Source organism: Pelobates fuscus, chromosome 2 (assembly GCF_036172605.1).
Source record: "Pelobates fuscus isolate aPelFus1 chromosome 2, aPelFus1.pri, whole genome shotgun sequence".
In the NCBI taxonomy this organism is placed as follows: domain Eukaryota; kingdom Metazoa; phylum Chordata; class Amphibia; order Anura; family Pelobatidae; genus Pelobates; species Pelobates fuscus.
Window position 1 is genome coordinate 270,219,908 of NC_086318.1, and position 17,489 is coordinate 270,237,396.

General features: G+C 44.7%; 1 protein-coding gene across 1 annotated transcript in view; it reads left to right on the top strand.

Moving 5' to 3' along the window:
* Positions 1–17,489, top strand: part of PCNX2 (pecanex 2) — a 3,673,975-nt gene that overhangs the window by 796,496 nt on the left and 2,859,990 nt on the right. The window contains exon 9 of the mRNA XM_063443387.1: positions 14,752–14,784. Within this exon, the coding sequence (XP_063299457.1) occupies positions 14,752–14,784 (33 nt within the window). The remainder of the gene's footprint in view (positions 1–14,751; positions 14,785–17,489) is intronic.

Sequence of the window (17,489 nt, forward strand, 5' to 3'; positions counted from 1 at the left end):
TGCTACATTAATAATACGTTATGCAACATAAGCCACCAGATGTAATATGTCAATGCCCCTCCCAAAACAGATCTAAATATCCCCCACTTATGATATCTCAATGATAGACTCAAACATTGAAAAAGGTATCTGAATTAGAATTGTCTGTGTATAAGAGATATTCAAAGGATTCACTTTAAGGTTAACACCAACTGTGTGAACTGTAAATTCAGTAAGAGTTGTTGAATAGACACACATTTTTTTTAGAGGACCTAGGGTAACCTCTCAGGACTTCCAAATTAAATATTATCCTCAAAGTCCTCACCCAATAGACCAGGGCCATCATAGCCCTCATCCTCTGGAGGGCTGTCATCCGCTAGAAATGGGTACAGCATACCACGTTAAGGCCCGGTAAGAATCACCCAGCCACAATTCTTTCTGAACCAGCATCTCTAATTTTAACAACCATTCCACCAGGGGCTGCTCTCCCAAGAAATACATCCACAAATCAACTTGATTCCAAAATCTCTGCATAATGGTTGTCAGGTGTAACGGATCCACTGGCACCCCGACCGGGTACCTCCGTTAATGGATGCTCCTAGTGCTTCCAGAGGACTCCAAGCACTCCACCAGACACCATAAGCACCGCAGGCTGTAATTATCTCCCTTCAGAACGAAGCAGGAACAAGCTCTTACAAGAGCTCAGTGATTAAGGCAAGGGAATATGCCTAGCATAGCAATCCCTTGTAGCAGATTCCCCCAATAAGAGACAGGACTCAAGTTGAGGGTAAAAATAGAACTCCCTGGCTGCTAGCTTGCAGCCCTTTTTATTAGGTGCTCCCATGAAGGGGAGGGACACACACAGTAACGTACATTAACCAATCACACAATAGTTACATCCCACACATAGCCCTCCCCTCTACCTGTAAACTAATTATCTGTACACACAGGAAAATACAATTATCATAGGTAGGGAAAATACAGTTTTTACACAACATTCATAACTCCCAAAAAATACATCACATTCGTATAAAAATACATATTCACAATCAATCCATTCGGGGGAACAACATACTCAAAAATCATACGAATTGGACCAGGGGTTCAAAAGTTAGTACAAATGTGCATTTGACCTTCTGGAAGCATGGTTTTTCCAGCTCAATCTAGTTCCCCAGAATCCTCTATCCTGGAGACAATGGAGAAGCTGATTTAATTATATCCAGGGACAAACACAGCCTCCATTAAGCACATGTTACCAGCAACCACCAAAAGACATAAAAAATACATAACGTCACATTTACACATAACACACAGACATTTCACATATCCCCAGATAGCTGGGATCTGCGCGCACAAAACTACCGAATAGCGCGCAGATCCTACTCACACAGTTCCCTCGCCACGGAGCCGAAGTCTTTAACTACACGAATGGGCTCCATGGCATAACTATCTGGGTTAACACATTCACATAAGGTCTGGTCCATATCCAAAGGCAAGAGGCGGGCAAGCAGCCCCCTCCAAGGACACGTGGCGAGTTCGGTTTCGCCACATCAGGTATTCTCCCTGGAGACTACAAACCTCCTCAAGGACATTGTTTCAGAGTTTGCATTGTCCCACCAGTCCAGTTGACCCAGTGACAGTTAAAGGGACATTGTACTGGGACAGATCTGCTTGTAGCCTCCACTGGAACTCCTCCTTGGATTGGGATTCTGCCCGGGGGACTAGCTCGCTCCATTCTCCTGAGTTCCTTTTCAGACAGGGATACTGCTGGACTGGATTGCACTCCCTGGTTTGGGATATCCATTTGGGAGAAAAAGCCTGCTGCTTGCCACCAATGTTACCGAGCTTCAGTACTCTGACCGAGTACCTCCACCAAGTCTGCTTCCTCTTAGTTATCAGGGACCCTGTAGCACTTCAGACCCAGTCACTGTGGCTTGACTGGGATCACTGAAGGCCTTTTCCACTCTGTACCAAACACCAGACAACACTTGATAAAAGTTAAAACAGCTTTAATAGACATGGCACACACGTTTAAGCACCCCAACACCCTAATTTACATACAATAGGGTGCATCGAGTACTATATGTCACGAACGCACCCTACTCCAAGAGTGTGCGTGACGTAGTTGTGGTGGTGAAAGGGTTAAAGTACACTATTTGTCTGCACTAGACCGGAAATAATGACAAAATCCCCCTTTTTACACCACCCACACTTAAACATAATAATATAACTATTACTATCTTAACGCTGCCACCACCAAGACAATTTATAAATGGGGTAAATCAACAATAAAACCCACCAAATATTACTTAGCACAATATCTATGTAATTACAAAAATACTAACAAGTCTCTTCAGGTAACGTGATTCTTAACCAGACAAAGGTAGAACTTAATAAATGAATGTTTATTATGAGCAAAAATAGTCACAGTGCATATAACAATATATAATAAACAAATTATTTACACCAACAACAGATAAAAACAAAAAGGATAAAATAACAGAAGTCCTAATTACTCACTTAGGTTTTTCAAAGTACAACTTCTGTCCAGGGGGTCTTTGGCAAGGAAGGATGATGGTGACTCACTCAAAATTAGATCTTGGCCCCAAGCGAGTACACACCACCCTTCAGGATCACAGGAGATATACCCTGTGGAATTATCACACCCCACCCAGGGGCGTACCTATAGTGATTCCAAGTGACCACATCCGTTGTTCCAGAAACAGCAAGCCAAATATAAACTTTTTGGTTTTATCTCCTCTACTGTACCTGCCACAGAAATAATAATTGCCTCTATGAATTTGTTATTGTTTTCCCATTCCATAGACATGTTGCACGCCCCACTTGCGATCCAATAGGACAGACATCACAATTCCTGTCACACGGTTTAAGTTGTGCAACTCATGTTTAGGCTTAATTAAAAGACTGGGCTTGTCCCATTCCAAATATAATAAAAATTAGGCTTTATTATTATTCTGTGGGGTAAATATGAATGTTTTTGTCCTTCCTTTGGGTATGATACTGGAGCAAAGCTAAAATGGTATTTACATTTCAAAGAGTTTTACTCAGCACTTAATGGTACAGGCCAAATGGATGAAGAGACATTCAGACTTTTCCCAAGTGTAGAACCTCACACCTTGCAGAGCCTTGATTACTTCACATCCATATTAGTAAAACCCTTTGAACCTTGCCATGCCATCCACACTTCCCCTTCTGTCATCCAACCTCTGTGGGGGTCCCAGCTTCAAAAGATGTAACCCCTGTTGACCTCAGCAATAGCATCCTTTTGTGCCATTTACTACACAAATGGCATTAAAGGATTATATTTCATAATGTAATACTAGATTATGCACCCTTGCCGTGACACCTCCCCCAAATAAGAGACGCAATGGGAGAAGGCTCACATGCCTCTACCTTGCGTATCAACACTTGTTCCTTTTTGCCTCCACCTCATACACTCATCTTTTTCATAACTCTGGATCTCCATGAATGGGGTAGCCCTCATGTGTTCGCACACCTCCCCCAAAAAGGCTTGCCCTTTGTCTCTAAGCCATAGAACAGCCATATCCACACCACACATCCCTGATTTGCCTGTTTCCATCTCACACTGCGCTCTGGTCACCTCTCTTGGGCCGCACCCACTGCGCCCATGTAGTAGCTCTAAAGGGAAGAAACCAACTAATTTCTGCAGTACTCCCCTGTAAGCACACAAAAGATGAGAAAGAGGACACTCCCAGGGTTCCTGCAATGTATCCATACTCCATATCCTTTTTAGTTTGTGGTCTGTCTGCAGGGCTTGTTGCCCTTTTTGACTCTGAACCTTTGGTTCAGAATCAAAAAGTTGCTTAGAGACAGATTCCTTCTCCTGAGCTGGCTGGGGTGTATGTGTGAGATGTGATTGTGATAAGCTGACAAGGTTCCTGGTTCCCTCCATACTTTCACACAGCCCATCTGATACATTTGCTTCAGGCACATATTGGCACACATATTCATTCAGCCCTCTGCCCCTAGAATTCTCTTCCTGCACATTGTCACATGACACCTTTGACACCCCTTGGTCAGGCACATAATGTGGTACACACTCACATAATTTCCTCTCCCAGCCAGGCCATCCTCCCACAATCTCACATAGCCCATCACTTTCTCCTGGTTCTGGCACCTGACATACTCCTGACTGACATACAGGGGAACATATCAACTCATCCTGCCCTGACTCCCAGTGGTTTGATCCACTTATGTTTTCACATGGCATCTCAAACAACTCTGGCTCTGACACAGATAGGCACACACGCTCATCCAGCCCTGCCTCCCCTTGCAGTGGTTTTTGCCCACTCACATATGGTATTGCAGGCACTCTTATTTCTGGCCCGGACTGGCATGCATGCTCATTCTGCCCTTGCTCCCAGCACAATTGCCGGCATACACCTTCACATGTTTCCATGGACACCCCTGGTTCTGGCACAGATTGACACACATTCTGCCCTCCCTCCCAGTAAAGTTGCCCTGGCCAACTTTCCCCTGTTACCACAGACACCTCTGGTTCTGGCACAGCCTGGCACTCATGGTCATTCTGCCCTCCCTCCCAGCAAGGTAGTCTACGTACACTTTTACATATTGCCCTCTGCACAGTAGGGCCCCTATGAGGCTCGGGTTTAAAACACACATTACCTTCAGGCACATACTGGGATAACAATCTACCTAAGTCAGTACCAAGTAATACATTTGCAGGGATATTCTCATCTACCCCCACATTTCTGAAACCCTTCCCCGCTCCCCAATCCAAATAAACTCGTGCCATTGGCACTACAAGCCGTATCCCCCCAATTCCTTTAACTGCTAGAGTCTTGCCAGGAATTAAGTCCTCCGAGCGCACTAGCTCTGGACGCACAAGAGTCACATCTGCCCCAGTGTCCCTGAGTCCCACAGTTACCTCTCCTCCGACTGTCACAGGTTGCAGATTCACATTGTTGCTGCCCTCTGATCTGGTTACAAACAACACAGAGGACGTTGGTTCCGAGGAGCGTCCCTCCCCAGCTGATAATGCTGGCTGCCGTTTCCCAGGGCAAGCAACACTAATGTGCCCCACTTGGTTGCAAATAAAACATCTGCGACTATCTCCTTGCGCAGACATGGCACTAGCTCCCCCTCTCCCTAAGGTAGGAGCTGAAACAAAAGATGGCCCGCTAGGCCTGGTGATGGGGAGTCGTGGTGGTGTGGTCCTCCAGCTGGATGCTCCCTTGGCAAAACCTCTGCTCCGGTCCACTGTTGCTCGATTGGCAGTGTGGACATCCGCCAGCTTACCCGCTTCCAATGCTGTTTTGGGGTTCCGGTCCAGCAGCAATTCCTGTACATCGGCTGGGCAGAGCTGCAAAAACTGTTCTTTTATTAGCAGATCTTGCAAACCTTCTACAGTGGTAATTTCCAGCCCTGTAGTCCACTGTCGGAATGCTGTCGCCAGGTGCCCCACAACTGCTGCATAATTTTCTGTAGGATGCTTTTGCAAAGTCCTGAATTTCTTTCGGTACACCTCAGGAGTGAGGTTGTACCGTTCCTGCAAGGCAGCCTTAATCGAATCATAGTCCTGGTCAAATTCTGCTGGAAGCGCAGCAAATGCTTCCAGTGCAGGACCTCTGAGACCAGGGGTGAGGTATTTTGCCCACTGGTCCTTTGGTAGCTGGTACTGCCTGCAAACTTTTTCAAAACTGCGCAGAAAAACATCCAAATCACCATCTTTGTCCAAAGTTGGAAAATTCTCTGCACGTTTTTTGGGTGCAGAAGAGTCTCTGGAATTAATACTTATAGGGGAGGCAGTCAACCTCTCTAACTCAGCCATTTTTAGTTCATGCTCTCTGGCAGCTTGGCGCTCTGCAGCCTCTCGCTCAGCCTGCCGCTCTGCAGCCTCCCTCTCTCTCTCAGCTTGGCGCTCTCTCTCAGCTTGGCGCTCTCTCTCAGCCTCCTGATATTGAAGGACAAGCTGTAGTCTTTGGTTTGTATCTGCTGAGTCCACATATTTCAACACAGTTTGCAAGTAAGAATGCAAAGGATCTCCAGATCTCGGTACATCATTGACAAAAGCTGCAGGTATCTCCTCTGCAGTGTTTGAGGCCTCACTTTGCACTGCTTGTTGCAAATCATAGTCCACCAGCGCTTGTAATAGTTCCTCTTTTGTTTTTCCCCGACAGGGAATAGATCTCTCCCGGCAAAGCTGGTCTAGCGCTGCCTTGGACTGTGCCTGGTACTCCATTTAGTAAATAAAAGATAGCAAAGAAAAAACAGAGAAGGGGGGGGGGGGGGGCTGTTGAGGTGTAAATATATTATATATGCACTGAGTTCAGCCTTTGGAAATTGAGACACAATTTCTTTTAGTGCCTGGATTAACCAACAAATCTAGCAACACTAAAATCTGGTATAAAAAGATGAAAAATCTTTTAGTTATCCCACCGCTATGCCACCAATTTGTCACGAACGCACCCTACTCCAAGAGTGTGCGTGACGTAGTTGTGGTGGTGAAAGGGTTAAAGTACACTATTTGTCTGCACTAGACCGGAAATAATGACAAAATCCCCCTTTTTACACCACTCACACTTAAACATAATAATATAACTATTACTATCTTAACGCTGCCACCACCAAGACAATTTATAAATGGGGTGCCTTGGTCCGCCAGGTAAATCAACAATAAAACCCACCAAATATTACTTAGCACAATATCTATGTAATTACAAAAATACTAACAAGTCTCTTCAGGTAACGTGATTCTTAACCAGACAAAGGTAGAACTTAATAAATAAATGTTTATTATGAGCAAAAATAGTCACAGTGCATATAACAATATATAATAAACAAATTATTTACACCAACAACAGATAAAAACAAAAAGGATAAAATAACAGAAGTCCTAATTACTCACTTAGGTTTTTCAAAGTACAACTTCTGTCCAGGGGGTCTCTGGCAAGGAAGGATGATGGTGACTCACTCAAAATTAGATCTTGGCCCCAAGCGAGTACACACCACCCTTCAGGATCACAGGAGATATACCCTGTGGAATTATCACACCCCACCCAGGGGCGTACCTATAGTGATTCCAAGTGACCACCTCCTTTGTTCCAGAAACAGCAAGCCAAATATAAACTTTTTGGTTTTATCTCCTCTACTGTACCTGCCACAGAAATAATAATTGCCTCTATGAATTTGTTATTGTTTTCCCATTCCATAGACATGTTGCACGCCCCACCTGCGATCCAATAGGACAGACATCACAATTCCTGTCACACGGTTTAAGTTGTGCAACTCATGTTTAGGCTTAATTAAAAGACTGGGCTTGTCCCATTCCAAATATAATAAAAATTAGGCTTTATTATTATTCTGTGGGGTAAATATGAATGTTTTTGTCCTTCCTTTGGGTATGATACTGGAGCAAAGCTAAAATGGTATTTACATTTCAAAGAGTTTTACTCAGCACTTAATGGTACAGGCCAAATGGATGAAGAGACATTCAGACTTTTCCCAAGTGTAGAACCTCACACCTTGCAGAGCCTTGATTACTTCACATCCATATTAGTAAAACCCTTTGAACATTGCCATGCCATCCACACTTCCCCTTCTGTCATCCAACCTCTGTGGGGGTCCCAGCTTCAAAAGATGTAACCCCTGTTGACCTCAGCAATAGCATCCTTTTGTGCCATTTACTACACAAATGGCATTAAAGGATTATATTTCATAATGTAATACTAGATTATGCACCCTTGCCGTGACACTATAGTACAAGGAAGGGTGGGGTCAGGCAACAACAAGGTCTGATGGGAGATTGAGGAGGGACAGGGCAATTAGTTTAAACTGGTCTGGCAGTGTCCCTGGGAAAACGCCCTGCTGGGGAAACAATCGGACAGGAAACAGGTGGAGAGGCACAGACCAGCAATACATTTAACATATCCTGCACCAATAATGGGCGCAAGTTGACCAAAACTCAAAAGGAATCTGGAGAACCACACATAGTGTCTGTCTTCCATCCCCAGTGACGTGACTACTGTCACAAACCTGACATATTTAAATGTGTGACCATAATAGCTCTAGATAAAATAAATGCACTCAGCTGGCAAAAACACCAGAGCGTGTTGATTAGATGATGATATGATGATCACTCTCCCTAAACATTAAAATCCCGGTCCTTAGAATCCTTGAAACATGTAAGGAACTTTTTTGGCTTTTGTTTTTCCCTGTTTGTCTATGTACCTTGTGGATACACACACAATTTTACAACATGACAGGAGGCTTCCTATTTTGCATCAACTCTCTTTACTAACTCCACAGCAGCAAAGAAAAACCATCAAGATAAAGAACAAATCAATCATCAGCAGAGTATATAAGGGTCATATTGAACTAAGCTCTTCCTCTTTCTTTGTTGCTCCATCTGCAGACAGGTCAGAGTTTTGGCTCTTCCCTTTGATTGTTGTTTCTGTTCTGTTATACACTTCTACCATTGACTCGGTATCTATTTCTATCATCGTTTTTTTCCCTTTCTGTCTGTCCATTTATTTCCTATTTAGGGTTACCCTGCTCTGGAACATTTTACTGTTACTGCATGTACCTGGTTTCTCTGTCTGTGGGCTTTCATCTCCCTTGGTGCAGGTAGCTGGACTCTTCTGGGTGTACTTGACTCCCCCAGTCCTTCTCTGGCACTGGTAGGTTACTCCCATATCTCTCTGGACTTCAATTTGCTGCTGCAACCGCTCGCGGCTCGCTGACCACCTGTGCGCAGATCAACACAATACTACAGGCCCCGGCTTCTTGCAGCATTCTATTTCGGCGGCCATATTGGATCTTGCATCTCGCGAGATTAAAGCAGCCATCTTAACTTTGCTGCGCGAGTGCCGCAACCGGACCCTTCCCTCTCACTGTGCCGGATCTGCTCCCATACAGAGACATACCAGAGCTGTTTTACACTGCCTATAATAAGAATACCGCTCTGGCTGGGGTCATTCAGGTCAGTGCTGCTGCCTGTCAATATTGTGGCCTGCACTTAAGGGTCCCAATCCTTGTGCACCCGAGGTGAGCCTCCATTGTCATACTGACCTATTGTGCTGCTGAGTGGGAGACTTTCTTTGGCTGCCTCCTGTCACTGGGTGAGCTCCAGTTTTATTAGGCCACCACTATTATTATACCCTGCTGAGGTCCCTGACACAGGTCAATACCCTCCTGCTGGTTTTATCTGTTCGAGTTACTCTGACCCCACACCTGATTTACCTGTTTTGCCACAAGACCTGGGTGCCACTATCTATCTGTACTCCCTACTAGGATATTTGAGCCATAAGCATACCCTCACACTATGGAAGACTCCGAGAGTACCCCTGTGGACTTCCAATCTATGATTAATGTGGCTGTAGCCGCGTCTGTGGAGAAGGCACTATCTAAAGTGCTGACGACAGGTTCTGAACTACCAAAGATCACTGCCTCCAGACGTCCCAGCTACGAGTCGGACTCCGAGGTCTCAGACTCCCACGCTAGAGACGAGCAAACACCATTGGAAAGGCGAGGGTGTTCTGCCCAAAGTACCCAAGGGTAAGGCTCCAGCTAAACACAGTAAGACCTCAAAGGTCAACAACCCGGCCCCGTGTCAGGAACCCTCTTCAGGGGAAGACCAAACCTTTCCCCGCTCCATGTCCATCCTAGACGAGTGGCAGGCAGACTTATCTGATTCAGATGATGATGCATGGGGTTCGGAGGACAAATCTACCTCCGCTTTTGTGCGTGAGACCTTCCTGGGTGAGGCCCAGGGAGAGATGGGTGACGGTCCTGTGGATGCGGACCCCCCACTCAACTCTGACACGATTCTGGACCTGGCAGGCCAGAAAATGTTTGACCCAAGAAATATACTTCATCCCCGCTCGGGGGATTGGTCACCACCGGAGCACCTCTCCAGATTTATGCACCTGTGGCTCCGCAAACCTTTAGAGAAAGAGGTCCGCAACCGACTCCGGTCGGAAATGCCCACGCCCTTCCCTACCAGATAAAGTGGCTCAGACACCTGAATTTGACAAAGTTATGATGACCTTCATGATGAGAGGTGGATGCGACCCTCGTAGAGGTGTAGAAAAAGGATTCTGGAGTGCCCAGGACAGGCTTTTGGACTCCATCGGTCCCCTCTCCCAGATCGTGTATCTGGCGGACGACACCTATGCGAAAGCTGACTCCTTTGATGCTGATAATATTAGGGAAGGGGCACATGACATACGAGAGTGAAATACTAACGTTACGCTCTCCTCTGAGAGGCGAAAAGCAGCGCATAGACGGATTTAGGCACCAAAGAGTTCGGGCCAAAGGCACAATGCAAACTGTTTAGAGAGGCGTTTCTTTTAGGAACTGAATAAGCATGTAAATGTCTATATCTCCCTCACCAAGGCTCAGTCCTCAGTATGCGGAAAGTCTTCAGGGGCAACCCCATTTTTGGGGGTGGGCTTGACGGCAAAAGGGTCAGAATAGACAACCATTCTCCTACTCCAGATGCCCGGACAGCGGCTGCGGAATGTGCAGATGTGGACGATCCCGCTTCTCATCAGGTAAGCAAGGATTTTTCTCGTTACGTAATGTTCAACCATACGGCAGGTTGTATTTCCTTTTTTTTCCAGAATTGGGCCGATAATTTGCCGGATACGTGGGTTCTAGAGACGGTCCGGGGTTACAAAATAGACCTTGTCGGGTCCCATGTACAATTGGGCCTACCTCGACCCATCCGCTTCTCTTCAGACAACCGTCGTCTCATAGACATGGAGCTTCAGGAATTAAGAGGAAAAAGGGGCCATCCAACCAGGCCGAGGACTCCGGAGGTTTCTTCAGCTATATTTAGGCACCAAAATATATTTAGTCCGGAAAAAGACGGGAGACTTCCGTCCAGTGATCAATCTTCGAGACCTCAATGCACACATGATGTACTGCCATTTCAAAATGGAAGGTATTCATCTCTTACGGGACCTTCTCTGGGACAACGACTGGTTCATAAGGCTGGACCTGAAAGATGTGTCTCTGTCAGTCCCGATCCACCCAGATTGTCGCCCCTTCCATATGCTTCCTGTGGCATGGTCTGGCCTGGTAATTCACCTGCCTCACTTTCGGGCTCAGCTCCGCTCCTTGGTGCTTCACCAAACTGCTGAAACCGGTGTTCGCTCATCTACCGTCCACAGGTATCCGTTGCATTATCTATCTGAACGATATCCTCCTCTTCTGCTCAGAGAAGTCCAGACTACGACAACACAATCGCTTTACGGTGGAACTATTGGAGTCCCTGGGTTTCGTGGTAAACCGCCTGAGATCGGAGATGACCCCCTCTCAGACGATCCAATTCCTGGGATTCAAGATCGACTCCACGTCTTGCACTCTGAGGCTACCGTCGTCAAAAATCTTGTCTATTCAGAAAGAGATTTGCAAGGTCCTCCGCTGCGACTCCATCCCACTACACAGTCTTGCCAGAATCGTAGATCTCCTCTCTGCCTCCATTCAGGCCATATTCCCGGGCCCACTGCATTACAGGGCTATGCAACACCTCAAGGCGAGTTTTCTTCAACAAAACCCCACATACGATCAACCCGTACCGGTGACTGACGAAGTATGGGAGGAACTTCTATGGTGGTTCGACAGCATGCAGGCCTGGAACGGCAGTGTGATATTTGGGGACACCAGGAGGCGCCCGCTCTCACCTACTGTCGGATATTACGAAGGACAGCTTCGACTTTTGTCTCCCCCACAACATTTCCCTTCATGCGGAATATCTCCCGGGGGAGATCAACCTCATGGCGGACTGGTTCTCTCGCCACTGGAGGGACAGCAGCGACTGGATGTTGGACTCTCAGGTGTTCGCGTCCATCGCGTCCCTTTTTGCTAGATCTATTTGCTTCCTGCCACAATCATCAAACTCCAGAATTTTTCAGCTGGCTTTCAGATCTGGAAAGCAAGGGGACGGACGCATTCTTACAGATCCCAAATGGTAACTGTCACCCCTTGTTACGGGAGAATAGTCTACTTCTGGTGGCTTGGACTCTTTCCGGGGTTCCTGGCAGATTGGTGGACTATCGCAGGCTGCTAGGGAACTCCTATGGGATTCCTAGGCCCCAGGGATGAGACACTGCTACCTTTTTGCTTGGGCCTCCTGGTCCGCTTGGTGCGTGGAACAGGACATGGATCCGTTTACAGCCACTGCACCTATGATTCTGGGTTTCCAGGATAGATGGTATGTTTCCGTACACTATGTTTCCTGCTATTGCTCGGTTTTCCTGGTATACCATGTTAGTCCTGTTAATTTTTCTTGTTGTGTTCTCTTTGATTATTATATTTAGAGAATGATTTTATTCTTATTTTACGACTAGTGTAACTTAGTCTATTGCTAGTTTGGTTACTGTTCTTAGAATTATATATTCTTTAACAAAAGTTAATTAGTGATATATCCAGTGATGTCTTGTTTGCTTTGACAGTCTTTGGACCAGTGCCTAACCTATTTCACATTCTCTTTTCAGTGTAATCCCCTTCAGGATCCTCGTTGGCTGTTGTCTCAAGTTCTTCACAGTCCTCGTTTTATTGGAAGGTGCTTCAGGATGTTCCTTATGGTTTTCGTTTTGTGCTGACTTGGATGTCGTTTCAAGAAAGAGGAAGAGCTTAGTTCAATATGACCCTTATATACTCTGCTGTTGATTGATTGGTTCTTTATTCTTGATGTTTTTTCTTTGCTGCTATGGAGTTAGTAAAGAGAGTTGATGCAAAATGCTCGCCTCCTGTCATTATTAAAATTAAAATTATTGGGGGGCGAAGCTAGCAGTGCAATAGGACAGACATGCTCCTGAGAGCTCTGTACTACATTGCCTGAAAAAGGTGGATTTACGGTGGAAAATGGGTGCCCAACTAGCTGAAAACCAGCTCAACAGCTGGGGAAAGAAGAAATGGGATGTAAAAAAAAAAATCAGAGAGCGGATAAGAACCTGCTTTGGCACAACATCGGAGAAATGATGAGAGGCAACCAGGAATCACCATGGGACAAAATGGCGGCGGGAGAGAATGAATCCTCCTGCTCTTCAGACGGAATGTCCTCCAACCTGGGTGAAGGAGCAATGGCCCAACTACTGCAGGTGCATAATGCCAAGACACCCCCCAAGGGTGAACCTGTCACGGCAGACCAACTGAAATGACTGCTGGCGGAGTTGCGGACAAATATTGCGGCTGGCATGGCCTTCATTAAAGACGCCATTGAAGGCGTCACCTCACGTCTAACACAGCTGGAGGCCCTCTCGACCACCCAGGACTCCAGAATCACCTTATTGGAGAAGCAAGTGGCTACACTCCAGACACAACAAAAGGCCCTTACAGACAGAATAGACACCACCGAAGATCACAGAGACGGCGGTACAATTTGAATATCCACGGTGTACTGGACATGGTTAACTTACCCGACTTGCCACATTTCATTTGTCGCCTGCTCAACATGCTGTTACCACCAAAGCAGGCCATGGCAATAAAACTAGACGGCATGTTCCAGTTACCGAAGCCGGGCACAGCATCACCAGCGGCCCACACCAAACTGATCATGCACTTCCAATCCCTCCAGGACAGAGCTATCCTCCTCACAGCACTAAGGGGGACAGACCCCCTTCTGTTTGAAGGCTCCACACTCTCATTCTTCCCAGACTTAACCCGAAGCACCATCGCATGGCGCAGAGCCCAACTACAACTCTTGCAAATCCTCCGGCAACAGACTGTCCAATACAAATGGGGACTCCCAAGAATACACACCTTCACGCACCAGGGCACTTCGCACCGGGTGACGACGCTACAGGAACGGATGGTAGGGGCTTGTCACTGATGGACCCCTCCACTGTAGCAGAATTCGTCCCCTGCATGTTCAAGCGCCAAAAAGCTGCAAGAGGGGCGACCTGAAGGGACAAAAACTGTAGTCCTACCTCCCGTATATGTCCTTCAGGTTTACTACCCCCAACACCGAGATCCGCAGACTTACTATATTTTCATCTCAGTCCTTTTCTTAGCACACCACATACGGCTACCCTTTAATAGCCGAGTTCAAGTTATCTGTACTTCGTGTTTAACCAATTAGTTCGCCCAGACCACCTTACCCAATAGCCAGCCCTTAAACACCTACAGGCCCTACTTATATGCAGGTCTAAGGGCTGACCAGAGTCAACTCTACTACAGGGCGACAATACACACCCCTGCCCCTACCCCGTTAACACATGCCACCCTATATAAGCCCTAATTGCCAATAACACAACTCTGAACAAGGGGTCCCCCCCCCCCATTTGGCCATGTTACCCTCACAATGAACATATTAGTGTACTCCTCTCATGACCTTGCAGGGATTTAATCTCTTTGTACAACATAAATGTATATTGTTTTATATTTTTAACCATTTTAAAACATTCACTGTGCTATTACCCTGTTGACAATATCCTGTTTGATGACATAACCAGAATGTATAATGTTACATGTTAAAGATTATTAGTACACTAAAGGTAGCATAACCTTCAATGTTTTCATAACTTCATTCATATATTTATAACTATATGTGATTAATGTCCCTATTAAAAAGCAAGTATTGTCAAGTAGATCAAACTAACTATCATTTGTAATTAAGGTATGTGTGAGAATAAGCCAGGTCCTTAAAGCATTTGCATGAGGTCATAAGAAAATTCCTGTAATTTTTTATTTATTTATTTATTTTTTTAACCATCTAATGTATATGTAATATTTACACCTCTCTCTTTTTACTTTTTATGCTAGAGTGTACAGCCTGATCCTGCATCCCCAGTACATGTAAGTTTCATAATTGTGCATGTTATGTACAATCAAGATATTTAAAATATTTGTCTTTACCTATATTGATGCAAAACAGTGTTTTCCCAATTTCATAAGTGATATACATATGGGGCCATTATTTAATTGATTTTTATATTAATTTACAATCTGTGCATTTACACTTAATTTGAAAGGTACTTGATACTCGGAAAGAACAAAGGAAAGTTTGTTTGTTTTAAACATAAGAACAATAAGGATGTGTAATTCTCTGCCTGGAGAAATGGTTTTATCAGAGTCCATACAGATGTTTAAGCAGGAACTAGATGCATACTTGAAAAAAAATAAAGAATATACAAAGAATATATTTTTTCAATGTAGGGTAATAGCTTTTTATTTTTTTATTTTGTATTAATCTTTTTCATTGAGTTTTATAACAATATAAATATACAATACACAACCGAGAAAGGTACTACAATAGAACATCCTTTCCCGGGTAAAACACACACAGGTATGGCAAATGTCATTGTATATATGTAAAAGATAAACCTTCTAATGCCTAAAAATTCGGTATACAATTCCTACATTCAAAATGTAGGAGAATCACACAACAAAAAACAGTATCCACAAATATAAGACATACAGCATGAACAAAACTGGTCCAAGATAGTATAATAATATAGCAAGTCAAGAATCCCATAACAATTTGAACTGGTATCAAATATATGACCAAAGAGCCCATGGAGTAATATCCTATACTGGCTTTCATCTAAATCTAGGCAAATCTAACCTAACCTCATTAAAACCCTTTGATCTTGTCAATAATGTTGGAATATAATGTCAGAAAACTATCGTTAAAATAATCATTCATGAGGATCAACCATTTTTCCATATCAAGTTGGTATAGTAATTGAGCTTTAACTCAATCTCTAGTTGGAATCTCAGTATTTTCTAAAATCTGTCAATTTGTATTTTAGTTAACATTAGGCAATGTACAATCACAATATCAAGATTACCATTTCTTTCTAAACCCATAAGGTGAAGTAGGGCAATTTCCGCTTTATACTCCAGGCGTATACCTCCAATCCTATAAATAAGATTAAATGAAATATTCCAAAGGGGCTTAATTCTGGGGCAAGCCCACCAGGTATTGAGCATAGAACCGTCTGGATGAAAACGCCGCCAGCAATTTGGAGGGTTTGTATTGGATATTTTTCAAGTCTAGTTGGTACCATATACCATCTAAACAAGGTCTCTAAAATGTTCAGAGAGTGAATACATTTTTTAGTCATCATAAAAGATTTACACCAATTGTTGTATGGAATAGATATTACTAAATCATCTTCCCATTTAGGTATAGCTTTGGGTGTATCTGGGGCCATTGAGATTGAGATTATGTTTTATCACTTCTATCGCAAGAGAAAACAGTTTTTTTTACCTCAAAACCAGAGAAAATTATATAAATAATTTGCCCAAGCGACCATGTAACATTAGCATATGGTCTTTAAGATAGCTCTTAATACGGAGGTAATTAAATTTTTCTCTAGAAGGTAAATCCAACGATTTCTTAAGAGCTTCAAAGCTTTTCAGGTGCTGTTCACTATAGTTGAAATCAGGGCCGGTGCAAGGATTTTTGGGTACATAGGCGAAGATGTATTTTTCCGCCCCCCCCCCATTCAAAAATAACATCTTCACCTATGTGCCTCTTAACCAGCCCCTCTCCCCGTCCATTATTGGTCCCCTCCCTTCCCTGTCCCTTAGTGTTCTTCTGACAGTCACACACACTCAATCACAAACACAGAGACTCACTGATCTGACACACACACACTGATTGACACTCATTGACAGACACACTGATAGTCACACACAGACTCAATGACAAAGATACTCTCACTGATTTGACAGACACTCACAAACACACACTGGCAGACACACACATACACTGACACACTCACATGCAACACTCATACAATCACTCACAGACACACATACACTCACTCACGCACACACTCACAGACACACATACACTCACTCATGCACACACTCACAGTCACTCCCAGACACACATACACTCACGCACACACTCACAGACACACATACACTCACTCACGCACACACTCACTCACGCACACACTCACAGACACACATACACTCACACACAGTCACTCACAGTAACACATACACTCACTCACGCACACACACACACACAGAGACACATACTCACAGACACACACTCACACAGACACTCACACACAGACACACACTCACAGACACTCACTCACACAGAGACACATACACACTCAGACACACAGACACTCACTCACACACACACACACACACAGACACTCACACACAGACACACACTCACAGACACACACTCACAGACACTCACTCACACAGAGACACATACACACTCAGACACACAGACACTCACTCACACACTCACTCACACAGAGACAAACACTCACAGACACACACACACTCACACACACACACACACACTCACTCACTCACAGACACACACTCACAGACACATACACACAGACACTCACACACACACTCACACAGACACTCACACACACAGACACTTACACACACAGACACTCTCACACACAGACACATCACATACATTCACAAATTATTTTAATACATAAATAATATCCACCCAGCCTCCCTACCTGGAGAGCTGGTGTGGATCATTCCCTGGGGTCCAGTGGGGCTGCTGG